At 47.8% G+C, this 27019-nt stretch overlaps 1 protein-coding gene across 2 annotated transcripts in view; it reads left to right on the top strand.

Annotated features, from left to right (window-relative positions):
- Nucleotides 1–27019, top strand: part of SCFD1 (sec1 family domain containing 1) — a 1005810-nt gene that overhangs the window by 77039 nt on the left and 901752 nt on the right. For both annotated transcript variants that reach the window (XM_069638499.1, XM_069638500.1), the window contains exons 7-9: nt 3619–3708; nt 4729–4784; nt 5383–5468. In XM_069638499.1, coding sequence (XP_069494600.1) covers nt 3619–3708; nt 4729–4784; nt 5383–5468 — 232 coding nt within the window. The remainder of the gene's footprint in view (nt 1–3618; nt 3709–4728; nt 4785–5382; nt 5469–27019) is intronic.

Below are 27019 nucleotides of genomic sequence, written 5' to 3'. Positions count from 1 at the left end.
ATCTGTGTCACCCTGACTCTTTCTTCACAAACTACTTTTATTGGGCGCAAGTTGAAGAAGTTGGTGCCTTTTCTCCACTTGCTTTACATATTGTATTAAAAGTGGTTGAAGCAGTGGCATATTGTGGAGCAAAGGAGCCTGCCTCCACAGTAACAGTAGTAGAAGGTGGTTGTCAAAAGGAAAGCAACACCCTAAGAAGAAGCACTCTGACAAATTATACCAAAGACACTACAGAGGTTATAAGCATATGGGCAGTTGTTGAAACAGAAGTGGTCCTTGTATCTTTGAACTGTGGCACTACCATCCTGGAAAGAGGATATCCAGGATTACCATTGGCGCAATCGGAAGGGGAACTTTTCAGCTGAAAGCTATAGAACCGTTACCAGTGTATTTTTGTTTGGATGAACTTTTTTGTTTCTTTTCGAACTCTTAAGAACTGATTCAAGACTTTGCTTTTCTTTATGATCACTTGGAGAGATGACTTTCGCCAATCCTGGGAAAGGGATCTGCCCAGCACAGGCGAAGCTCATCCAAGTCACTTGTTGTTTGGTAATCACTTATGTATGTTGTCTATGTTTTACTTAGAATGTTTTAATGTTTAGTGTGAGGGCCAGTTTTGTGTATGCTTGGAGAAATCCCCTTAGAACTCCCTGGTAGAGTAGGTTTAGTAAGGGTTTATTTGCACTTTTTATTTTTAATAACATGTTTAACACAGAAAAAAACTACAAGCAGTTGCCTGCCTCACATTACTGACCCCTTACACTCTCTGTAACTTTGTTTAATATCTTCTGCAACATTTCACCAACACAATAACTTTTTCTACATCAGACCCTTTTCCTAAGAAGAAGCTTTGTGACTTTTGGGCACAAGGCCCCGCTCATCATAGGGATTGGTCTGTATAAAGTTAGTGTATATCCCTTGGGACTTGGTTCCATTCTACTGCGTCACTACTTACCTTCTTTTTGTTGTATAAGTTATTGAATCCATTCCTAAGAACCTAAAGTTGGCTCTATATATGTTTTATAATTGAGTGTTGTGTGATATCATCACCTGGTCGTTTCATTTCCTAGTGTGTGTTTTTGGGCCTAGAACAAATATTGTATTTTTGTACTTGCCTGTCTAAATTGAATTATTGTGTGCTTCACTATGTTGACTCACTGTGGATCCCTGACCGCACTCGCACTGATGAGAAAAGCCTTCACCAACTTCCATGCTTACCTTGATTGGGTTTGGCTAACCTCTGAGGGTTCCCCTGTTAACTATAACTAGGGTGGCCTCCTAAATTGTCTGGCCAGCCTGTAAAAAAAATCTGTTTGTAGCTGCTTGTCTTGTTGGTGGGAGTTGGAGGCGCTGTAATATAAGAAGGCAAGAACAGTGAAGCACTTGTATAAGAAAGTCCCTTTTCAAGTGTTACACAATCTTTTTCAGCTCTTTTAAAATGCCTTCAACCTGCCATGTGAGAATGCCACGGGGGGAGGAAGCCCTCCAGACTTTATTTCATTGTTAATGGCACATTCAGGCTGGGCCTCTAGGCAGTGACATCAGAGTGCCGCGATTGTCCTTTGGAACTTGCAGAACCTTTTTTCATTGTTTATTTTGTACTGAGCAATTACAAGGTCATGGTTAAGGCAGGAATGTCCTTCTGCTGCAGGATGCAAGTGGGATAGTGTTGAATGAGACTCTGGAGTGCTTCTTCAGATGTTATATTTTACAGACTAGTAGGTACTCAAGTTCAGCCATCTCTGTGCAAGTCCGCTACAGTAGCAGAATCCCTTCACTATCCGATGTCACACATGCGGTTTGAACACTTATATATTTGCTTATGAACATCATTTCCTGCTTTGGATAGGGGTGTGACCTGATGGAAAGTCTGTCTGTATCCCATAAGCATTAGGTAGCAGAATCTAGATCTGTATTGGAACGTTGCCAGGTTACCATAAACCTTACATGGAAACTGGACCCTTTCTTTTCAGGAAGGGCTACTGTTTTTTTTAAATTTTATTTGTTTATTTTTTTATTAGTTTTTGAAAAAAAAGCAGAAGGAAAACAAAAGGAAGACGACTAATAATTCAAACACGTTTCAACCTCCTGTACACCTCTCACACCGGCTTCCCAGCCCTAACCTGTGTGAGATCTATACTGTGTGTGTCTGTCTATACAATGCAAGTGTTTACAAGCCAGTGGGGTGTTGAGTATACATTTCTTCTATTGTGGTTTCCACATTAGTGATCCTTCCGATTCCCGCCTGGTATCCTTGTCCTCCCACAGTCTCAGGGTAGTAAATCATCAGTGGGGGGTTTGTAAATCAATAAGGCGCGAAGCCCAGGCATGCTCTAAATCGTTCTCTGCCCTTCCTTTCCCTCCCTGGTGTATGATCAGTTTCTCAGCTGTCACCCATCTCTGTAGATCTTGCAACCATTTATTTAATAAGGGACCCTGCGGGCACTTCCAGGAGATGGCCATTCGGCGCCTTGCTAAGAATAGTAAAAAGGCAGCTAACCTCCTCCTATGTCTGCTTTTTGCCCCTTCCGGTATGGCACCCAATCGGCAAATTTTGGGAGAGCATACCAACTGCTCCCCTAGTAGGGCATTTGTTTTAGCGATCACGGTATGCCAGAAATCTTGTATTTGTATTTTTTGATACTCCCACACCATGTGCCAGAACCCAGACGAGTCCCCCCGCATCTCCTAATCTGGGGCATTTGTGTGAGTTATCAGGATGTACCATGTGTATTTCTGGGTTGGGGGTCATGTAGATGCGGTGCAAAATATTGAATTGTATTAATTTGAAGTGGGCCTTCTTGGACACTTTACCCGTCTGCGAGCATGTTTCGGATCATGCCCTTTCTTCAATTGACTCTCCCATCACACTTTTCCATTTCTCTTTTGCTTTCAGTTGGAGCTGGGTTGCACTATCTTGTAGTGCAGCGTATAGCCTATATATTGTGTGCTTTTCAGTTCCTATGGGCAGTATAGTGTAGAAAATCGCAGTAGTTGGGGGTTCTGCTGGTAAAGAGTTACATTTAGTCGCTAACACCTTTGTTAACCTCGCGAAATTCAGGAACTGCCTGTGGGCATCTGGGATTTCTTAACCCACTCTGCAAAGTGTAGTAAGTTCCTGCTTTCAAATAGGTCTCCTATCATGCAGCACCCTGCAGTAGTGCATCCAGCATCGCCAATATCTCCAATGACTGCTGCCGCCCTAGCCTTCGCCCCCCAGCGGTATGTCGCAACTGTATCCCTCCCCTATTCGCAAAAGAAGCACCCCAGTTTAAGCCTAGCTGAACTACAGTGAAGCTGATGCTCATGAGCTGTACAAGCATCCAATAGCAACTTCTGAATGATCCATGGGATTCTGGCCTGGAATCTGCTTTTAGCCCTAAGCCTCCTATCTCCTTGTAGAGGTCTGCTGAGCTGCTCTGTGGAGAGGACCTACCTTCCAGCATTTCTGTGTGCGCTCTCTCTGAGATATTGAACGAATATTTGACTGTCTGGCACATGCTAAAAGCAAATGCTCTGGAATATCTGCCTCTGTGTATCAAGGGTGTGGGCATGAATTTAGAGCAAATTTACCAATGTTTCTTGGATGGTAACATTGCCTGTGCGATTCTGTTTCAGCTGTAAATAGGGCTGACATTACAGACACTGAAGTGGAGACCATCATGGACACGCTGGTGGACAGCCTCTTCTGCTTCTTCGTCACCCTTGGTATGTCTGCATGTTTGCTTCCGCTCTGCATGCCATGTGTATCGAGTAAAGAACACCTTACACCAATGCATGCAGTCCCCTCTTGGTAGCGGTGCACATGAGAACCGTAAAGTTAGCAGTTTCATACTGAAGAGTGCAGCTGTTCCATGTTGTCCCATGTCATTTTTTCTTCGTTTGCCTGTCATAAATTACAAGTATCAGAATGGCCAGGACTGAATTGATTGCTACATTACTTGAGGTTTCTCAGTCTGCTTTCAGCTGTGTGCTTTTTTATCCACCTCTAGTTGACCCTCTTTGGGTACTTGGAGAGGCTACAGACTCCTGTGGAAGCGGAACCTTTGGGGGTTCTTTTCCATGACCATGTTATGGGGTGGGTGCTGTCTGTGCTGTGCAGGTGGTAGTTTCTGTAGTGGTGTATTCTGGTTTTCTCGTTGTGTCATGGCGTGGGAAGGCACTCTACGCTGGCTTCTTCCTTTGTGAATGGTCTTTGTAAGGTGTGCCCGCCTATGCCAAGGACCGTCTCAATGTTGTTTAGCACATTATCAGTCTGGGTAGGTCTTGGAATGAATGATACTGTGTTTTGTTCAATCTAGCTCCTTCTTGCAGACCAGACTGTACCACTTCTGCACTTGTTGATTCACGCTGGCTAGGTTTAAGCCTTTGCCTGCACCAGTTTCTCATCAAATGTTTAATGACTCCTACTCCCACAAACGACTTGGTCTGATGGTTTCATTCCTAGAGAAGGGCTCCAATCCAACAGGGAAAAGTCCTATTAGTCAGAATTGTGTGCAGCCAGATAGATCATGGGAAGGGGATCTGCTATGGGAATAGGCTGGTTAAACCCTAAGCGTGTTGGCCATCATTGCTCACCATCCTAACAGGAAGATGTCCTTCTCTTTGCTTGTGGGAATAGTTTGGGAACATGTCAGTGTTTGCTCTTTTATCTTGTGTTTGCATGTACATTACATTGTTCTTTGAATCCTGAGCATTGACTTTGCTGTTATGGCTTTGCATGGCTAGGGGCAGTGCCAATCATCCGATGTTCCAGTGGAAATGCAGCAGAAATGGTGGCTGTGGTAAGATTCAGACACATTTTATACCTTTTATTTTCTAGTTGTGGGTAGATGTACCTGAGCTTAGGATGCCTCCTTGCAGAAAGTTCTCATTTATATGACGCATGTCTGCCACTTCAAAATCTGGGTTACAAGATGGGCGATGGAAGCCCAAAGCCGCCTTATAATTAGTAGGAAACGGGAAAATGGGATATAAGTTAACTCGCTGTGCTGCAGAAATTGAGTGTAGAAAGATGTACATGTGTAAGTGCTGTGCACGCTCCAACTTAATGGGTGGTCTATTCAACAGCAAATACAATACGGCATTGCATGACACAGCTGTGCAATACATTGAATATGGCATGATGGTGGGTGGGAGCGAAGGTCCATGTGCATATGTACTGTGCCTCGCTTTTCCTTCCCTCTTATTAATCTCAAATCAAATGTAGACTGCCCTGTGCCTTTTCAACTTGCCATCACACAATGACAATTGTTGAAAAACTGTCCCAGTGCAACAGGATTGGCCATGACGTTGTACATAGATGATTGTTCTGCAATGCGAGTATGACTGTGTTGAACGGATGAACCCAAAGGTTGACTTTTATCTCTGCTCCGTCTGCAGAAACTAGATAAGAAGCTGCGGGAGAACCTGCGGGATGCCAGGAACAGCCTCTTCACAGGAGATAACATGGGAGCAGGGCAGTTCAGGTATGTTTGTCATACGCCCACATTCACTGCGTTAACAGTGGGCCCTCGGTTTAGAGATCACCTGTGGACTCCCATTTTGGTTATTATCTGTGGGGCCCCATTTCATATACAGCTTGTAGTCCCCAATGTTTGTATGTTGCCTGTAGGAACCCTGGTACAGGCATGCTTGTGTTTCCATTTGAGGTATTCGTTCTGGGCCGGGCCCACATTTCATATATTGCTGTTGGACCATTAGTTCAGAAATTTTTTGTGTGTCTCTAGTTGAGGTATTCCTCATTGGCAACCAGTTTAGAGATTACTTGTGTCTCCTAAATGTTGGTAATGCATACTCTTCTAAGCTCCCCTATTTCTTATAAACCCCTCCCCCTAATTCCAGGGATTTTTCATGGGCATGATTCAGGCATTGCTGATGGGACCCAGTTCAGGTGTTGCTACTGGGCTGCTGATTCAGGCATTGCTGATGGGACCCAGTTCAGGTGTTGCTCCTAGGCTGCTGATTCAGGCATTGCCGATGGGACCCAGTTCAGGTGTTGCTCCTAGGCTGCTGATTCAGGGATTGCTGATGGCCCACCGTTCATGTGTTGCTCCTAGGCTGCTGATTCAGGCATTGCTGATAGGCCCCAGTTCTTGTTTTACTCGTAGGCTGCTGATTCAGGCATTGCTGAGGGGCCCAGTTCAGGTGTTGCTCCTAGGCTGCTGATTCAGGCATTGCCGATGGGCCCCAGTTCAGGTGTTGCTCCTAGGCTGCTGATTCAGGCATTGCTGATGGCCCCCAGTTCATGTGTTGCTCCTAGGCTGCTGATTCAGGTATTGCTGATGGGCCCCAGTTCACGTGTTGCTCCTAGGCTGCTAATTCAGGCATTGCTGATGGGCCCCAGTTCAGATGTTGCTCCTAGGCTGCTGATTCAGGCATTGCTTGTGGCCCCCTGTTTTGTGTTGGTTTAGGGCTCACCTCTTATGGTATTTCTGGTGCGCCTTGGGTTCAGTTATATCTTATTGAACCCATTCAGGGGTTGTGTCTAGGCCTCTAGTTCATGTATTGCTCTTGAGTCCCCGGTTCTGGTATTGCTGGCAGGTCGTCCCGGTTCAGGCATTGTTTAAGTGATCCCTGTTCAGGCATTGTGCTTGTGCCAGTAGTTAAGGTAATGCTTAAGGGCCCCTGACCCTCTTTCATCTACATATGTGATATTTGTGGGTTTATGGTACATACGTTGCTCATGTCCTGCAATTAGTAATACTTGCCAGTGCCAGTACCAACACTGCTTGTAGGTTCCTACCTCTGATGTTGTTCAGGACTCTGCAGATGAGTCGTTTCCTGTGGCCTCTCATTCTCGTTTAGGTAATGATTGTAGGCCCCTGTTTATTACTGTTCTTAACTCCTGCTTCGGTTATTACTCCTCTGCTCCTTTTCCAGTTTTATCTGTGGGTCACAAGTTCATGTGCTGCTCCTGCCCCCCCCCCCTCCATGCCCACTCCCATTCAGGTGCCCCACCTGCTCCACCTCCGGTTCAGATGCCACCCATGTACCTCCTTGGTTCAGGTGCCGCTCCTGTACCACCCTCCCAGAACCATTTTAGTTGCACATCGTGGCCCTCCACACCCCTGCTCAACCCTCCCGGTTTAGGTACCGCTCTTGGCCTCCCGGTGCCACTCCTGTACCCCCTCTCCCACCAGTTTCAGGTGCCACTCATGGGCTCTGTGATGAATACGGTGGAGTCATCAGTGATTCCTTGGCAGTGACCTCCTCCCATGTGGCCAGGGGACAGCCGTCACTATCTGATCCTGACCCTGGGTGTGGGACTTTTAAAACCAGAAGCTGCACTGTGGGAAAAGAGAGTACAGGAGAGGACGTTGGGTCCCAGCTGGAGGCTCATCGACGCAAAGCACAAAGGATGTGAGAAGGCTGCCGATGCTGGGGGAGAGTCGACACTGACGAGCACGGAAGGTCCCAGAGGTGTTGGCAGCGAGCAAGGCAGAAGCTCCCAGATGGCGGGCAGCTCGTGGATACAGCAATTTCGTACCGGGACCGAAGAGGTAAGCCAACCTGTAATTGTAGAGCCACGTGGACAGCTAGAGCTATGTTCGCACACTTGAAGCTGGAGAATGGATTAAGGAATCACCCCACAAAGATGCAAACCGCACCAGAGGTGCAAAGAAGATCCGATGCGTCCACCTAAAGTTGCTGGTGACCCTGGGGTGCTCCGAAACCAGCGTCTCCATGTCAATGCAGAAATTATATATGAGTTATTTGAAGGTGGACAAGGCAAGTACAAAAGCAAAGATTATTTAAATACAGACAAAACCCAATGTTAGGGCAATGCCCAGAAGGGATAATATTTGAATACCGACCAGATAAAGCGCAGTAGCAAAACCTGAACGAATATCTATGCACGAAATGTCAATGTGGGGGAAAGCTGGAACAATTGTTACCTTAAGTAAACCTATTGAAGCACAACAAAGTTGATACGACTGTGGCATAGTGAAAAAGGACAGTGAAACCAATAAGAGGTACTGGCACAAGGAATACACCAGGCAGTTGACATTTGGGGAACGATACCTGGCAGGGAATTATACCAGGGCAGACAGGGGGGTATACCAGCCAATCCACCAAGGTTGCATACAGTCTCTAACACTGTGGGAAGATGCCTGGCAGGGAAGTACACCAGGGGATCTGAAGAGCCCATAATAAGATTCCTAGCAGGGGAGTATATTTGGAGTTACACCCAAGATTGTAGAGGAAAGTTTATCTATGTTACAAAACCTCTGGCTGGGAAGCATACCAGGGAAATTAAGAAGCACATGAAAGAAGTCATGGTAGATAGATACACTAGGCACTTGGAGTTATACAAGGAACTTTAACACTGTGACAAGATAACTGCATGGGAGTAGACCAGGAGATCTGAAGAGCTCACAAGAGGATTCCTGCTAAAGTACAAGAGAAGTTAAAGAAAGCGTATTGTGTAATGTATTATGTAAATTAGAACCTTTGTGAATCTAGCAACTTTGTGAATCCAGTATAAAGAACCAAGAAACGGTTGTTTGAAAGAGACACTTTAGCGATCCAAACTAAACATCTAGGGGGAAGAAACCACCCTCTGGAACTAGGGTTTCCTCCCAGGAAAACACTTTCTGTTGGGTTTATCTTTTGGTTATAAACCCTTTTTGCTAAACATAGGTCGGAGACATTTCCTTGCACCGCTTAGTTTGTTTCTAGTGTGAGGGTCACATTACAGTTCCTTAGGATACACATTTCTGACAATGAGAGTATTAAATCTTTGTGTCCGCCTCTCATTTCTGACACCTCAGAGCTCCCACCATTCAGGAACTGCTCCTGGCCCCCACACCTTCTGTTTCCGGAGCCCCTCCTGGGTGCCCCTGATTCAGGAGCTGCTCCTGGGTGCATCTGGTTCAGGAGCTGCTCCTGGAAGTCCCTGGTTCAAGAGACCCTTCCATTCACTGAAGGCCAGCCTCACTCCTGTTTCGTGAGCACACACAAAGGGAGGATTCCATTCACACAAAGGGGCCGTTGGGAACACTGGGAGTCGGAGCTCTCTTAGGCAAAAGAATTACAAATGCCACTGGAAATACAAAAAAGGACGACCACAAAGCAAAAGGCTGAGTCACAGAGCTTTTAAAACATTAGGTAGGCATGGCACTCCTTTGCATGCAGAAAGGGGCTGCAGGAGCATTAAGGCCTACCCCCAATGCAACAGCCTATAACAATGACACACTTTCTGGGTGACGAATCTCCCCAAAATGTGGCCTTTTATAGTATCTTACCCGGGACATATTTTAGAGAAGAGAAAGGGCTTGGGACACCAAAAAGTCACAAAGTCGGTCGAAAGGAGCACAACATGGGTTTATGGACTTACAAGAAGGAAGGCGTTAACCTTTGCCAGTAAGATCGATCAACGAGTTAAGCCCTTGCTTCTGAGATCTATCTGCAACCTGCAGTAACAAGTTGGAATCAAGTGTCATCCGTTGTCCTCCTGAGGTCTACAAATTTAATCCCACTGCATTGGATGTTTATGCCCGTTACTGTGCTTAAAAGCAGACGAAATCCAGCATGAACTCTAAATAAAAATGAGATATTCTTGGTTCAAATGGGAAAAGCTTCAAACAAAGTCACACTCTCGCAGTGCTTTACATTAGAAATTGAGATGCATATCTGCATCTGGGGAATTACTGGCCGGCAAGAAGAAAATAAACCTGTTTTTGGTGCCACCCTCTAAAAATAACAAGATCTGCATGGGATTGTGGCCAATCAAAGGACATTTCAAATATATCTTTAGTAATTTAAAAAGAAACAGTGATTTTATAAGTCACAAAAAGATATTGTAGCACCTCATAGAAAATTAACTTTGTTTAAAGTTGTCAATTTAGAAAAAAATGAAACCGGCAACAATGCAACAGTCTGTGTGGTCATATGGGCCTTCCAGCAATGAGAATGGCTAGATAAAATGTTTTCAAAGGAGTGTTAATAGCAGGATCAAAAGGTATGCATGGCGTGGTTGGGGGCATCGATTCCTAAAGTAACTTTGTGCGTCCTCCACAACCACACGCATACAGATTGTACTACATTTAGTCTCTCCTGAACATGCCACCTTTTCGCAAGGAATATATATGTTCTAGGGGTTCTGACTGGCTGTTCCCTTTCCCTCAGGTTGGTTATCAGGAGTAACATCGGAGAACATGGGTTGTAACCTCCAACGTAATGGAGACTTCGGACAATATCAAGGCAAAATATTTCAATGCATTTGTGCCGACCTGTCAGTTGCGCTGTAGTAGTGAGGGAGGGTCGAGAGCAGACAGACTCACAAACTCTGATCAGAAATCAGAAAAAGCACTCTCTATAGTGCTACCAGTATGCTGTACCATTAACCTGAGTTATTTACCCCTAACTGCAAGAGCTCAGACCTTCACTCTGATAAATTTGTTAGCTCTTGCTTTTACTGTTGGAATACAGAGGTTGCCACTATGGGGGTGAGACTGCTGCCTATGGTTGACGGAAGACCGCATCCTCAGCTGTTGGCACTGCTGCTTCTCATGTCCTCTGAACTTCACTTTACAGGTCCTGCCCAGGTGTATCCTTTTGAAGACTGCATATATCTTTCCCAAGGCCATCCGAGTAATTTAATCCAGTATGTACTGCGGCGAAGTGCCACAGAACAAATGGGAATGCTAACTGTGCCGGGGAAAGAAAGACCACAACCTGAAAGAGCCTTCTTTCTTTCTATGGTAGGACACCCACAGCACCGTGCCTAAGTGGGACAACTGTGGGTGAATCTGAGTTCGAGAAGCCAGAAAACGGAGCAGTCGGACATCCACTGGAGGTTCCCTCCACAATTGCCTTCTCTACGTCTGACAGCGAGTCATTATTAAAGAGTGACAACAAGTGGACCGGCCCAAGTGCCAGACACAGAGGGGAGATGGAACAACATAAGAGTCCATAGAGAGAGCTACTTGCAGGGAAGACCAGGCCCAGAGGAGGAGCAGAGGCCCAACAGACTAGATGCAAACATCGGTGAGGCTGAAGCAGCAGAACTGTCAAGCGTGCTCGTGAACTGGAGACGCGCAAGAGAAATAGTGAAAAAGGCCATGTATCCAAGGTGGATGCAGAATTAAGAGAGGAGTTTGCAAACCATAGACATGGGATGCAGGTGATAGAACCAGAGACATGTCAATTAGATGACAAAACCAGAGGCCAAGCCTGCAGACAAATGATGTTGTCGAACTACAGGAATATGAGCAACACATTTCATATTTCATTTTGTCATTTGTACAGCTCCTTTCGAATGGATTGTGTCCTCCCACGTATTCCTCATCTTATGATAATTATCTCTACAGCTTCAGCTGCTTCAGAATTATTTTTCGACAGGGGGCGCTGTGTGCCATCTCGTCGAGTTGATGTCCCTCGAGGGCCTTTGTTCGACTCTCGACGTCATCATCAGTATAAGTAGCGCACGTTGGCTTCAGTTTCCTTTTTCAGAGCTAACGCTTTGAGAGAATTACAGCGCGCTTCGGTTCTTCAGTGACATCTATAGTTATGTTTGTTTCGAAAATGTCTTCTTTGTCGGCACCATCGAAGTCCTAAGTCGGGGTTCAAGTAGTGCCAAGACTGTGGAGACTGTGGATTGAAGATGTCGATCACCGACCCCCACCGTGTATGTCTGTGGTGTCTTGGTTCCGGGCACCGTACCTCCGACTGTGGGTCCTGTCAGGTGATGACCGAAAAGGCTCTCGGGGAGCGTAAAGGTAAATTGGCGATGGGGAGGTTACCATCCAAGTCTCCGAAGAGTTCAAAAAGGACAGGTGAGTCGAGGGATTCTTCTCGATGTACATAATCTAAGTGGTCTCGATCGAGAAGTCGATCATGCCATTTTTCGTCTTCTTCGAAGAAGGCCAAGAAACAGCGTCACATGTCGCTATCGACCTCAAGTGATTCCTCGGCTGAGGTAATCACATGTCCGACGAGATCAGACACCCCTGCAAAGTGGGATGCGTTTCATAGTGAGATGCTTAAAATCTTCGAGAATGCGGTCTCAACCCCGTGAAGGATGAGCAGAAAGCCCATTCCCCTGTCGATCTGCAAAAAGACAACAAAGGGAAGTCGAAGACAAAATCTTCGAAACCGAGCCTTAAACCGGTTCTGCATCGAGAAAGATTCTGGACGATGAGAAATCGTTGAGGGCTTCAATGAGTCGGGAACCTAGCCCATTGAGGGTCCAGTTGAAGCACAAGAAGTCAACAATGTCAACGCCTTCGAGGACTCCGTTGGAGCCATCGACACTGGTATCAAATTTGACGCTGACTAAGGCGATCTCAACTTCAAAGTCATGTCAACGTTTACTTCGAAACTGAAAGGTTTTCAAACCTTTACCTGAAAGACTATTTAAAGTCTTTATCAGCCATCTATGAGGAAGATTAACCTTCTGATAACACACAGCCATTTAGGCTACAATTCGGCACCCCTAATGTGCCAGAAGAGCTAATCTCTGAGTCCAGATTCTGAGTTAGAGTATGGCAAACCAGATCCAACTGAACATGCGGACTCCTCATATAGAAAACTGAGTAAGGTTATAGTTTTTAGGCTGGAGTAGGCCTACTCCTTCTTTTCAACAAGATGGTATGACAGACATCTTGGACCAGGGTCCCCAGAAAGATCCAATTTTGCCTTTTCACACTGCATTACAGAAAAGGATCTCTGCAAATTGGGAGACACCAGAAACTGTAGTAAATGACCATTTTGCCAAAAATACAGACCATACAGAAGCGACTCAGAGTATCTGACTAAACATCCAACACCAGAAAGTTTGGTGGTTCAGGCTGCTACATCGACCAAGCAGTCAGCATACCCATCCATCACTCCTGATAGGGATAAGAGAGTGGATGCCTGAGCGAGAAAGGTTTTCACGGCTGGAAGTATGGCATTAAAACCAACAAATGCGACTTGTACCTTGTCAAGGTTTACGTTTACTCCGTGGGACTACGCAGCTATGGCAGCTGACCACATCCCGGAAGGAGAGGAAAGATACGGCTTTCTGGCAATCGCCAAGGATGGTAAGGAGGCAATGGGTGAATGTCTCCAGTCAGGTCTGGATGCTGCAGACATCAGCAGAAGATCCATGGCAGCTAGCACAGTGTTGTGCAGATTTGCGTGGTTGAGGAAGTCCGGGTTTGCACCAGCTGTGCAAGCTAGACTACTCAATATTCCCTTTGACGGCTCAAGGCTGTTTGGCAGCAAGGCGGATGAGAGTTTGGAAAAGATGCAGACCGCAAAAGCTGCGGCTCAATCGCCTAGCGCTGCCATTAGACAGCCTCAACACCCTTACTCTGGCTCATCTTCCTGGAGGGGTAAGTCCTTTTGATTCTACTCCTCAATTGGGAGAGGAAGAGGACAAGCCGGTCAAAGAGGTCAGAGAAGATTCCCTTGTGGTGGACTGGGGAGAGGTGCTAACCCAACCCAAGCAGCAGCAACTTTACCATCAGCTGCTGCTTCAGCCGCCTCAAAGCCACTCTGAGGCCTTGACTCACAAGACCCCGGTGGGAGGCAAACTTACTGAGCATCTGAACGAATGGCGAGGCATTACTTCAGATTCTTGGGCACTGGAAACTATAGCTCAAGGTTACAGACTTCCTTTCCAAAGAAGGTCTCGGGATCATCCACTGGGGAATAACTCTTTCAAAATTCTGGATCCGCTCCTTGTGTAGAAAATGTTGACCCTGCTAGAGAAAGGTGCAATAGAACATGTACCTGTAGCGGAAAGGAACAAGGGTTGGTATTCCCCAAACTTTCTGATTCCCAAAAAGGACCTAGGATCGAGACCTATCTTGGATTTAAGAAACTTGAACAAGTTCCTCAGGAAGGACAAGTTCAAGATGGTTACCCTTTCCCAAAATCCTTCAGGCTCTCCAACACCAAGACTGGATGGTATCGTTTGACCTTCAAGATGCTTACTTTCATGTCACTATCCATCCCAAGCAGAGAAAGTACCTGAGGTTTGCAGTTTGCGGTTCTCATTATCAGTTTCAAGTTCTGCCATTCGGGCTGGCCTCTGCCCAAGTGTTTTCACCAAGTTGATGGTAATGGTGGCAGCGAGTCTCGGGAGAGGGGGGATTCATGTCTACCCTGACCTGGACGATTGGCTGATCAGGGCTTGTTCACCCAAACAAGCCCAGGAACAGCTCAACGTAACCTGCCACTCACTCCACAGACTGAGCTTCTCCCTCAATTACAAGATGTCCCACTGATAACCATCCCAAAGACTCCAATTATTTGGAGAAGTCCTGGATGCTTCCTCAGGTAAAGCCTCGTCGCCTGTCATGATCTCTGCTTCCAAAAGGTCAGGGTTTTCCCAACTCCCTTGGAAGCAGATCCATAACCCAGGTTCCGAGTGCCAACCAGTCCCAATTGGGACCTTTTGGACCCAGTCCTGGCGCCAGTGGCACCAGGCTCATAAATATGCCCAGTCCCAGCGCTGGAAGCGCCGGGCTCATAATGCTTGGGTGGACTTACCTTCAGCAGACCATGCTGCTTACTTGCCTGCCAGTTGAGCCTCTGATCCTCTTCTGTTTGGAACTACTTTTCCTGTTGGGTGGGGCTGGAGCCACTCCCTAGATTCAGAACACTGGAACTCTTCTGGAAGGCAGGAACTCTTTTCTTACCAGGAACTCTTTTCTTACTTAGGCGTGGCTGTGGAAGGAGACACCTAAGCACTACAGGAGGCTATTTAAACCACACCCGGTGGATGAATCTTGCTTTGCGTTATTCTGCAACCTCTGCAGCAGAACGCTCATCGCGTCTTCTGCATCCGGTCCTGGGCCTAAGGAAAAAGGCTTACCATCCTGAATCCAGTCTTCAGCAACACCTATAAAGACAAGAAAGAACAGGTTAGCATTCCGGCATCTGAAAGGCAAAGGCTTACCATCCTGAATCCAGTCTTCAGCAACACCTATAAAGACAAGAAAGAACAGGTTAGCATTCCGGCATCTGAAAGGCAAAGGCTTACCTACTCTTCGTGCGCTCCGGAGGTCTTCACACTGCATTCCGGCATCTGAAAGACAAAAGTTTACCAATTCTTTGCACGCTCCGGAGGCCTTCGGCGCTGCATCCCGCATCTGAAAGACAAAACAAGGTGCGTTTAAAGACATTAGGGAACTTTAATACTCACGTGCCATTACTCCTTTCCACATCTAATCCAGTGGGTATTCCGGCACCCTGCAGCCGCTCCGAACTCGTACCTGCAAAATAAAAAGACAGTTAGAGCGCATAGTGAAGCAGGCAACAAGCGCTTACTTACGTGCTTCCAGGCGCTTCTATTCATCACACGGGCTCCATCTTCAACTCACTTCAGCCCGTCATCCGCCATCGCCGGAACCCTGCAAAACAAGATCCATCATTACTAAAGACTTTAAAGACATTTGAATGACTCGAAACTTACCGTTCGTGCAGTAAACGACGGACAGCAGTCCCCTGAAGTCAAGAGGCCTGCGCTACCTATCCAGTGAAGAAACTGGTTACAGCACCCTGCCCCGAGGCAGATTGAGAGCTCGGCATTCACTTACCTAAGGTGAGAGCGTTAACCTTTGGGGGTCTACAGGAGAGGAGAAGAGGAAAGAGATAGGGACACCCCAATAACCCCAGTTCATTAACCCCATATTTTCTATCTGCAGACATCTTACTCTGCACGTCAGGCATACAGTGCACAGAGGTCCAGCCCAAAGAGCCAACCGGGTGCTACACATCACCTTTGAAGATACGGTAGTCGCCCAGTCAAGACCGGCGCCTCTGCGAGAATCAGGTGAGCGTTACATCGCCCGAGGTGAGAGCTCAACACATTGTGCAGATGGTTACCAAATTCCAGAGTGCTCAGCATCTTCCGGCCTTTCGATTTTGTGAGTTTTCTCGGTCTCATGGCATCCTGCATTTTCCTGGTGCCAGAAGCTCGCCTGAGAATGAGATCCCTCCAATGATCTCTCAGAACTCAATGGTCCCAGTTTTCAGGCAGAATGTCAGACCACCTGAAAGTTCCAAGCAGAGTCTCTCAGGACCGTTTGTGGTGGGCTTGCAAGGACAACCTTCTCAAGCGATAATCTTTTTGGCAGCCATGGCCGGAGAGAACGGTAGTGACGGACGCCTCACTCAAGAGGTGGCGAGCCCACACAAACAATCTGGAAATCAGCGGTCATTGGCCTCCATCAGAGTCCAAACTACATATCAATCTTTTGGAGCTGAGGGCAGTCGGACTAGCGCTGAAGGCCTTTCTGCCCTCTGTACGGGGGAAAGACTGTCCTGATAATGAGGGCCAACACAGTGGCCATGTACTACCTAAACAAGAGAGGAGGTGTAGGGTCACTACCACTGTGCAGAGAGGCAATGCAGCTCTAGTTCTGGGCAATTCAAGAAGGAATCTCCCTATAGGCAGTTCAGCTTGCTGGAGAGCTAAACACAGCGGCAGACACTCTGAGCAGGTAGAGCACAGTCTCCCACGAATGGGAACTAGCTCAGGAAGTCCTTCAAGAGATCTTCACCCTTTGGGGAATGCCTCAAGTGGATCTGTTTGTGATCAGTGTCACCCGGAAGTGCGAACTGTTAATTTCCTCCAAGAGGAGCCCTAGGGGATGCTTTTGTGGTGGACTGGGAGTTTCCACCCCTGTACGCCTTTCCTCCTGTCCCCATCATTCCTCACGTCATCAGGAGGTTGAGAAAGCTCTGGAAATCCATGATCGTAATTGCTCCGGATTGGACCAGGAGGACGTGGTACCCGGACCTTCTGGACATGTTCATCTGCCCTCCAATGCGTCTTGCACAAAGAGAGGATCTTCTCTCGCAAGATGAAGGTTGAGTTCTCCATCCAGAGGTCAAGACACTCAGTCTTCACGCATGGTTTCTGGAAGTCTGAAATATAAGGATTGCAACCTTCTGGATGACGTAATGGAGATTTTGCTTTCAGCCATAAGGCCAGCAACAAAATCTTTGTGCTGCTGCCGTTGGAACAAGTCCAGCAGCTGGTGCAGGGATAAGAATGTGGATCCCTTTCTATGTGACACACGTATGGTGCTTTCCTTTTTGTTACATTTGGCGAATCTGGGGCTTCAGATTGGAACAGTTAAAGGTTACCTGGCGGCATTATCTATTTTCAAGCGCTCTTCAGGGGAGGATTCATATTTTAAGATCCCTCTGATTGTTCAATTCCTAAAAGGCCTAACTAATGTATTTCCGCCAGTTCTATACAATGTCCTTGTATGTGTTTTTAACATGCATTCCTTTTTGCGCCACTGCACTCATGGCCATTAAGACTTTTGACTTTAAAAACTGTTTTTCTTATTGCAATAAAGTCAGCCCGCAGGGTAAGTAAGTTGCAGGCCCTGTCCTGTAAGCCTTGTCATACAGTTTTCCATAAAGACAAGGTTATTCTCAAGTTGAAACCTTCTTTCTTACCGAAGGTGGTCTCTGACGTCCACTTGTCGCAAAAAATTACTTTACCAACGTTCTATCCACCTCCACCATAGGGAAGGAGGAGGAAAGATTACATAGACTGGACCCCAAAAAGGGCTCTAATTTTTTACATATCCAGAATGGCTAAATTTTGCCAAAATGACGAATTATTCGTTGGCTATACTGGCAGCAAATTGAGTCTAGCTGTTACTAAACAAACCATATACAGATGGATTATCCTGGCTATTGGTGAATGTTAGATTGGCGGGCAAGGACCCGCCAGAAGGCCTAAGAGCACATTCCACAAGGGGCATGGCAACCTTTAGCTGCTCTTCAACGAGGTGTCCCAAACAAAGACATTTGTTCAGCAGCCACTTGGTCGTCTATTCATACTTTTGTGAGACATTACTGCCTGGATTCATCTTCCAGTCAGGGAGGACAATTTGCAAAAGCAGTTTTTCATTCAGTCCATGATTAGAACAAACATTTAAATTCATACTCCCACCACCAAATTATGACTGCGTTGGTAGTCTATCATAAGATGAGGAATACGGAGATGAGGAATACGTGGGTGGACACAATCAATTCGAAGAACATGTTACTTACCCGTGGTAACTTCTTTCGATTGGATGTTCCTCTCACGCCCTTTCCAGCCTACCCCGCCGTACAATTTACGTGTTCTTAAACTTTATGCTTTCTGTGAGCCTACGGTCTATGTTACATGTGGTAATTCCTCTTCAGGAGGGGGAAAACAGAACTGAAACCACCGGGCGCTGAGTGCGCTACTTATACTGTTGATGACGTCGACAGGTGAACAGAGGCCCTCGAGGGACATCGACTTGACGAGACGGCACACAACGCCCACTGTCAAAAAAAAAATTATGAAGCAGCTGAAGCTCGAGAGATAATTATCATAAAATGAGGAATACTTGGGAGGAACAGCCAATCGAAAGAACATTACCAGGGGTACGTAACTTGTTCTTCTTTCACCATGGGTATGGTCCCAACGCTCTGTTCATTCACTCACAGAATATAAATTATTAGCCAAGCAGTACAAGAAACTGATTTTTGAAACAAACCAAATATGAAACCCTCAACACTAGAATGGAAAGAGTCCCCATGAAATCCAAAGAGCTCTTTACAGTTCTCGAGGAACTCAAAGGACCTGTAACTAAACCTCGAGTTATCTTAGATGATGGCTGGTGTCAGAATATACTGCATAGCTTTTGCCAGAAAACCCAGCAACATTAAACATGCATCAAAGAAAACATTGATTCACAACTCCTTGTAGAAAATATAAATACCATAGGGATAGACAACACTGCCAAGAGCACAAACCTTTTCTCATTTGCCAAAGTTTCTGAACAAGAGGTACTTCAGATTATAGAAAATCTTAAGACATCCTGTAAAGGCAATATCTTCCCGTCCACTCGCAAGCACACTCACCCCTTGGATCACAGAGCTTGTTAACCGCTCTTTTACCGAGGCACATGTGCCTACTGCTATTAAAGAGGCATGATTACACCTCTGCTAAAAAAGGACAACATGGATCCCCTAATACCTGAAAATTATCGTCCGATACCAAATGTGTGGTTTATACCAAAGATCCTTGACAAAATAGCCTACTTACAACTCCAAGTGTTTGTTGAGAAAAATAATATCCTGGCGAAAGAACAATCTGGTTTTCGCACTAATCACGGGACCGAAACAGCCTTGTTAGATTTGAAAACAAATATCACTGAGATCATTGAAGAAGGGAGCTCTGCACTACTCCTTTTGCTGGACTTGCCTTCAGCGTTTGACTTAGTAGATCATAGTCTGCTGGCACATAGATTACAAAAAGTAGGTCTATGCTCTCCAGAAGCAGTCTCCTGGTTAAAATCCCTTCTTGGCCCAGGAACAGCTTGTGTCGCCAAGGGGGCATCACAATCGCAGAAAGTACCAGTAACATGTGGAGTCACTCAATGATCATGCTTATCTTCTGTTATTTAGTATTTATATTAAATGCTTGTGCGATCTCCTTAAATCTCTTGGAGTTAAATTCTACAACTATGCCGACGATACCCAGATAGTTTTTAAACTATCTGGCATCTATGAGGAGGACTTGGCTAATATAAATAAGATATTTGGGGCAATCCAAAAATGGATGGCACTAAATTCTTTAGCCCTTAATGACAAAAAAACTGAGCTGCTCGTAGCTAGCACCCCTCACAGATTGAAGAATACAAGGCTTTTGTCATAAAAGGAAACTCCATTCCAGTATCTGAATCTTTAAAAACACTAGAAGTATTCTTTGATGCTCATCTTTCGTTTCAGAAACATGTATCGTATCTTAAATCATCATGCTCATACTTTACACATCTCCTGTGGCAAACCGTCCTTATCTGTCAGAATCGAACAGAGCTGTGATTGCGGCAGCAATAGTCAATACTGAAGTAGACTACTGCAATAGTCTTCTCATAGATGCATCTAAAAATAATTTTGGGAAACTTCAGGTTATACATAACGGTGCAGTTTGAGATGTTTACGGACTCAACCAAAAAACTCTTATTAGTGAATACCGGAAGAAGTTGCACTGTGTGAATGAGGGACAGGCAGCCAGGAGTGGAACTTAAGTAAAACCTTTATTCAGGGTACAGGAATTCAAAAAGGAACAGAAAGTTCAAGAATGCTTCTTCTTTTTCTTGGAATATGGATGTGGCTTCTCGACCTTGCAGCTAGTCCTCGTAAGCCCACAGCGTCTCAGGCACAGCTCTCTCTCTCTCGAAGTCCTAGAAGAGAATGGCAAAAAGACACCCAGTCCATCATTTGTGTTTACCTTATATAGGGGTTGGGGCCTAGGTAACCAATCAGCACGGATTTGGCTTGGTTCCCTATAAATATCCCCATAAACCCCGCCCCCTTTCTCTTGGTTTGAAGGAGGGTTGCCTGCCCGGCACGCCAAGTCCGGGTCCCTGCGAGGAACCCCCGTCTTGAAGAGGTCTGGCAACCTCAAGGTCTCTGTGATGCTTTCTGAAGGTGAGTGTTGGCGGTGAATACGGATGCGAGTTTCTGCCTTCCATGTCTCCACCTTGTGGTGAAAGGAACCGCGTGGAAAGCCGGCTTCTGCCTGTGAAGGCGTTCGGCTGGCCACGGTCCATGCTGCACTCGGAGCGGAACCCCGCCTCGGTAAGCGGTGTCAGCCGTAGTCCTTTCGTCTTCGTCTTTCTTAATGCTGTCTTTCGAGGTCTCAAGACTGTTAACTATCTGGACTGTGTTCTCCCGACCTCGTAAATGGGCTGGTTGGTACCCCCTCTCAGGTGGTCTTCCTTCGACCGGGTGCTCTCTCTCATGTGGTCCCTCCTCTTGCCTCTTCCCTTTCATGTCGTCCATATCCCTCCGATCACACACTGGCTCTCTATAAAGCAACAAACCAATTCCAAATGCTCAGTCCTTGTATTTAAATGTCTCCCAGGGATTTCTCCTGAATACCTTATATCGAGAATCAAAAAAACGAAGTCAAAGTGGACCCTGTGCTCTAATGACCAGATGTTACTAACCCAACCACACGCAATTCTGAAGAAACTGGGTAGGTCAAGCTTTAATGCATGGGCTCCATATATCTGGAACCTAATCATGCTGCAAATTAAACAAAGTGCTACTCTCCAAAAGTTTAGGAAATGGCTCAAAACATTTCTTTTTGATGCCTAACTGAACAACAAATGCAATCCTGTCACCCTGGAATGACACTATGATTTAGTACATATAGTTATTGTGTAAAAGCTGTTGCTCTTTTTTGTTATTTGTCACTGTCTTGTGAGCGCCCTGAGACCTTTGGGTTAGCGTTGCACGATATAAGAACCTACTTAGTTAGTTAGTCTGTAGGTTGAAAGCCCTTGAAGGGACCGAAGTATGGGAAAGGTTAGGATGTGCTAGTATGCCTGTGTGGATAATGGCCATTAAAAGTTGAGGGCTTGGCCGAGTCCCTGCTAACCACCCATGTCTAATTGGCATGCGTATGGGTGGAGAGATGCACACTAGGGACATAAGCTGGAGTGTGTGTGTAAGAGGATAGTCCTTTGTGTGTAGCTACATTTCACATTTGTCAGTAAATGTAGCTATGTTTTCTTTTTTTTTCTTTTTTAAACTTTAGTTTTTATTGGCATTTTTAAAGTCAAAAGACAGAAAAAGGGGTATCACAGTACCCCCGATCCCCTCCTCCCTCCCCCCCCCCCTTCTTATCCAAACCAAACAAAACAACAGTAAAGAGACCAAACTTTCACATCTTTTGCTAGTTCTTTAGAGCGCTGCGACGTGTGACCAACTCCATTGCTGGCTTGAGGCCGACGCCGTCCCGGGCCGCGGGGACCCCCCGTTGGGAGCAGTCTTTCTCGGTGGCGACCCCACCCTGACTGACCGGGGGTACGATCTCAGAACTAATGTACATCCCATCCCCATGTCTGCTGGACCCCATACCAGTCAGCGAGGAATGAGGATGAGTCCTTGTTTACCAGGGCGGTCAATTTGTCCATCAAAAACATATTCTTAAGTTTTTTCGTCCAATCTTCTTTGGAAGGGGTTTCCGGGCTCTTCCACCTCTGGGCTAGGGCCACTCTGCCCGCTCTCAACCTAGTTTCCCACATCCTTGGGTACCGGTGTATTTCCTCATCCTCCGGGGGGAGGCCCAGCAGCATGGTCAAAGGGCTGAGGGGCAGAGGGACCTCCTTTACCTCCGCTGTCCAGTCTCTCACTGATTCCCAGTAGGTCTGCACCTTCGGACATAGCCACCACATGTGACCTCTAGACCCTATGTGGCCACAGCCCCTGGGGCATTCTGGTGATACCCCGGCAAACATTTTCGAGAGTTTTGCCGGGTCCCTGTGCCACCCCTGCAGGATCTTAAAGTTATGTTCCATATCCGCAGTGAAAAGATTGCCATGAAACGATATCTTAAAAATACGAGCCCAGGCATCCTCTGATATCTTCTCCCCCGCCAGATCATTCCAAAACCCCCAGAAGCCCCTCCTAGCCTGAAGGTCATGGGTGTTTAGGATTGTGTATATACTGGAGACCGCTCCCTTTCTGGAGGTTGCTAAGTCGAGGAGTTTCTCGAAGGGAGTTAGTTGTCTCCGCAAATTTGTGCCCCATGCAGGATCGTTGAGGATACCCTTAAGCCGGAGGTATTCAAAAATGGAGAGGGTCCCACCTCCCAGTCCCTCCCGGAGGTCCTTGTAACTCAAGAATTCCCCCTCCCTGGACAGCTGGCCTGCCCATTCCAGTCCCGCATCGGACCAACGCTGGGATTGTCTGAACCCTCTACTGCCCAGTTTCAGAGGGGGCCCCCACAGGGAGGTCATGGGGGATGGCCAGGAGGAAAGATGGGCTGTTCGGGGGCACTCCCTCCAGACGTCCCAGAGAACGCCCAGGGTCGGGTGAGATAGTACTTGTTTCGGTATGGATTTGCGAGGGGCCCACAGGAGGTCGCGGACTTTAAGGGGGTGGACATCCATGTCCTCCAAATATGACCAATATGTTCGCAAGCCTTCCTTCATATGTTCTAGGAGGACCCGCAGTTGTGCTGCGTGATAGTACAATTGGAAGTCCGGGAATCCGAATCCCCCCTCCTCTCGTGGAAGCGTTAGGGTGGCCCTACCAATCCGTGGAGTTTTCCCCTGCCAAATGAAATCTCGGACCCCCTTGTGCAAATCTATGAAGGTTTGAGCGGGTACCCGGGTAGGGAGGGCTGTAAAGAGGTACAAAAGCCGGGGCAGAATGTTCATTTTAACTGCCGTCATCCGACCATACCACGAGAGGATCATTCATGAGTTCGTAATTGGAAGCCCCCAGTTTTGATAAGTCCCTAGTGAGGAGGACACCCAGGTATTTTATGGTGTTCTTGCCCACAGCTATCCCATGAAACCTGGTCAGGGGGTCTAGTACTGGGTCCACCGGGAGGAGGACAGACTAGCGGTGTTGATTTTTAGGCCTGAGAAACGCCCGAATGAGCTGACCAGGGACAGGAGGGGGGAAGCGAAGAGCCCGGGTCCACCAGGTATGCCAGGATGTCATCGGCAAACAGGGAGAGTTTGAATTCCACTTCTTCCCTTCTTATGCCCCTGATGTCTGGGTGGGACCTGACCGCTATGGCCAAGGCCTCCATTGTGAGGACATATAATAGGGGGCATAGGGGGCAGCCCTGTCTGGTCCCTCGGGTGAGGGGGAAAGATTCTGACAGCACTCCATTCACCTGGACTCTTGCGGTGGGGGCTCTGTAGAGTGCAGCAACCCAGCTCAGGATGTGTGTCCCAAAGCCCATTCGTTGGAGGATGAGGATCATGTATCTCCACTCTACTCTGTCGAAAGCTTTCTCCGAGTCCAGGGACAGTATGCATGCTTCGAGATTTGAGTTTTGGGCGAAATGTACCAAGTCTATCATTTTGCGGATATTATCCGATCCCTGTCTGCCCCTAATGAACCCCACCTGGTCCCCATGGACTAACTTCTGCATTATCCCCTCCATTCGTCTACCCACCACCTTGGCCAAGATTTTAACATCGATGTTGAGCAATGATATGGGTCGGTAGGATGAGCATTCCCTCGGGTCTTTACCTTCCTGGGGGAGGACCACTATAATGGCACCCATCATGGAATCGGGGAGGGTGCCCCCTTCCAAGACCTCGTTGAAGACCCTCGCCAGATAGGGAGACACGGAGGACCGGAACCTCTTATAAAAATAGACCGAGAAGCCATCTTCCCCCAGGGAGGTCCCCACCTTCATCCCGCTGATCGCCTTCTCCACCTCCTCCTCGGTCACCCCCCCCTCCAGCCCCTCCGCCAGTTCCTTTGAAAGGGACGGTATCTGTATGGAGCCGAGAAATTCCTCAATTTGGGCATCGCCGCCGTCCTATTCAGAGGCGTATAGTGATTTGTAGTATTGGCGGAAGGCTACGCTTATGTGGGGGGTGTCACAGCCTAGTGTTCCCTTGCTATCCCTCACCTCCTTCACCATCCTGTTTCTCTGGCCCTCCCTCAATTTCCAGACCAGGATCCTGTCCGCTCTGTCCCCCTTCTCGTAATATTTCTGTTTAACCATTTGGAGGCTCGAAGAACTCTGTAACGGCATCCAGGACAGTCTGGGCATGTACCTCGTCCCTCAGGATGGCGTCGTTGCATCTCCAACGTCCCCTCCGTTCTCTACACCAGTCCCCTGCCAGGGTGACCCTAACCAAGTCGTGGTCTGACCAGGGGACGGGGTCTATCCTGTAACCCGCTATGTGAGGTCGGAGTACCACGTCCACGAGGATATAGTCTATCCTTGAGAAGGCCTTGTGGGCGGAGGAATAGAACGAGAAAGAGGGAGTTCCTGCCCGAGGGGTAGGTAGTGTATCCGCCAGGCTCATGTCTTCATTTACCCTCTGAAAGCAACGTGCCGAGGCGTCCCCAGCGGGTCTGGGGTTTGGTGGACCCACCCGTTGTCTATCTCTGGATGGGTCTAGGACCATATTGAAGTCGCCTCCCACCACCAATGGGCCCTGGACAAAGGTTTTCAGCCTTTCCCCCACTCCCTCCCAGAATTGGGCCTGGCTCTCGTTTGGGGCATATACTACCGCCAATGTTATGGGCGATCCCTGTAGGGAGCCTCGTACGAAGAGGAAGTGGCCTTCTGGGTCCCTCAGGACAGAGTCTTTTTCGAAACCCAACCCTCTGGCGATCAGAATTGCAACCCCTCTTTTCTTTCCTTTATGGGATGCATGGAAAACCTCCTCGATTCCGCCTCCCCGCAACCTGGGCTCCCTCCCCCTCGCCCAGTGTGTTTCCTGCATGAAAAGTAGATCCAGCTTTGCCCTCCTAAATTCCCTGCTGATTAGGGATCTCTTCGTGGAAGTGTTCAAGCCCCGTACGTTTAGGGTCCCCACCCCCAGGGCCGGTCGGTCATCAGCCATAATCGCTGTCACCTTTCCCCTTGGTCACCGATGTCGCATGGTCGCTCTCACCCTGCTTACTGTGTTTTTTTGTTTTGGCCTCTTTGAAACGTTTTCCCAACTTACCCCTCAACACTTTTCCCGCCCTAAAACCCCCAACTTGTAAACAGACCCCCACCCCCCTCCCCGGCGTCCAGCCATGTAGTTCTTCCATTCCTGGATTATTGGCTGGACCACCAGCCGGATCCCCCCGGCCAGGCTTCACTTACAAATCTCGTTAACGTGAGCCCCCCCCCCGCATCTCGACTCTCCCCCGAACCTCTCTGTTTGGGCACTCTCCCGGATACTACCCTCGGTTCCCACAGTTGTGTGCCCCCCCCTAATCCCTCATATACTTGCAGTTCGAGGGGGTGCAGCAACCAGAGCGACCCCAGGGTCCTCCTGTTTTTCGATCTCGTGATCTGCATGGGGTCGCAGGTGTCACCCCTCTGAATCGGCACGGTCGTCCTCCATCGGTGTTGGTGGTGTGTTCAGTTTCTTGAACTTCCTCGCGCTGGTTTTTCTCCTTCTGGAGTTGGGCTGCCCGGGGGTGCCCCTGCTGAGCGCCTCCGGGCCCACTGGTCCCCTCCGGGGGGGTGGGTGCTTCCACATAGTCTTGAATAGCAACCTTGATGTCTTCTTCCGTTACCAGCGTTGTGCGTTGGCCTAGGTATTCGAAGGACAGGGAGAAGGGATATCCACATCTGTATCGGATGCCCTTCTCTTTCAGTTGTTGTGTTGGGGGGCGGCACATCCTTCGTTTAGCTATAGTATAAGCTGAGAGGTCTTGAAAAATGGCGATTTGTGCACCGTTGTAAGTTATCGCCCCCGCCTTCCTCGCCACCTCTTGAACTTTAGCTTTCTCCGTGTAATAGTGGAAGCGAGCTAGAACCGACCTTGGGCTCCCCGATCTTCCCCCAGCCCTGTGCACCCTGTCGAACATGAGTTCCGTCGTCATTTCCTCGGCAAACAGGAGGGTGATGATGTCTCTCACCACTCGGGTCAGCTCCCTCTCCGTCTCGCCCTCCGTCTCCGGGATCCCAAAGAACCTTAGATTGTTCCGCCTTTCCCTATTTTCATAGTCGTCCATAATCCTGGTTCTCTCTTCGTCCCTCTTTTTCAGAGCCACAAGTCGTGTATCGAATTGGATTTCCTGAGATGTAGAGGACGATTGATAATTTTCCACTTGCAGGACTCTGTCCTCGATTTTGTCTACCCTTTGGTCCAGTTTCTCGAACTTCTGGGCAATGTCGGATCTCATTTCTCTAATCTCCTGAAGGATGGAGGCGAAGCCCCTCTCCATCGCTGCTGCGGATTGGTCCTTGGATTCAGCGTGGGCCATGGTTCCGGAGGTATTGGGGACCTCGGTGGAGTTCTCTGTTTCTTGGAATCGAAACGTTTGTAGGGCCTTCTTCCAGCTCATGGGGTGTTGCTGATCCCCTGCCGTGGGGTCCGCTGCGGTCCGAGGGGCTTTTGGGGAGAGCACCGTGCCGTCCCGGGACCAGTCCGTAGTGCGTCACTCCGATGGGGATTGTAGACAATGGATTGTCACCTGCGGGTTGTGGGGTAGTCCTTCAGGCGGGCACTCACCCCGCCAGCTGAGGACGGGGGCCTCTCACCTGGTTCGCGGGCCGCTTGCGTGATCAGGGTTGGCCTGGGGTTCAGTGATGTGA

Source organism: Ambystoma mexicanum, chromosome 14 (assembly GCF_040938575.1).
Source record: "Ambystoma mexicanum isolate Mex_15411 chromosome 14, UKY_AmexF1_1, whole genome shotgun sequence".
Lineage (NCBI taxonomy): Eukaryota > Metazoa > Chordata > Amphibia > Caudata > Ambystomatidae > Ambystoma > Ambystoma mexicanum.
Note: the sequence above shows the minus strand (reverse complement) of the source record. Positions and strands in the feature narration are given on the sequence as shown.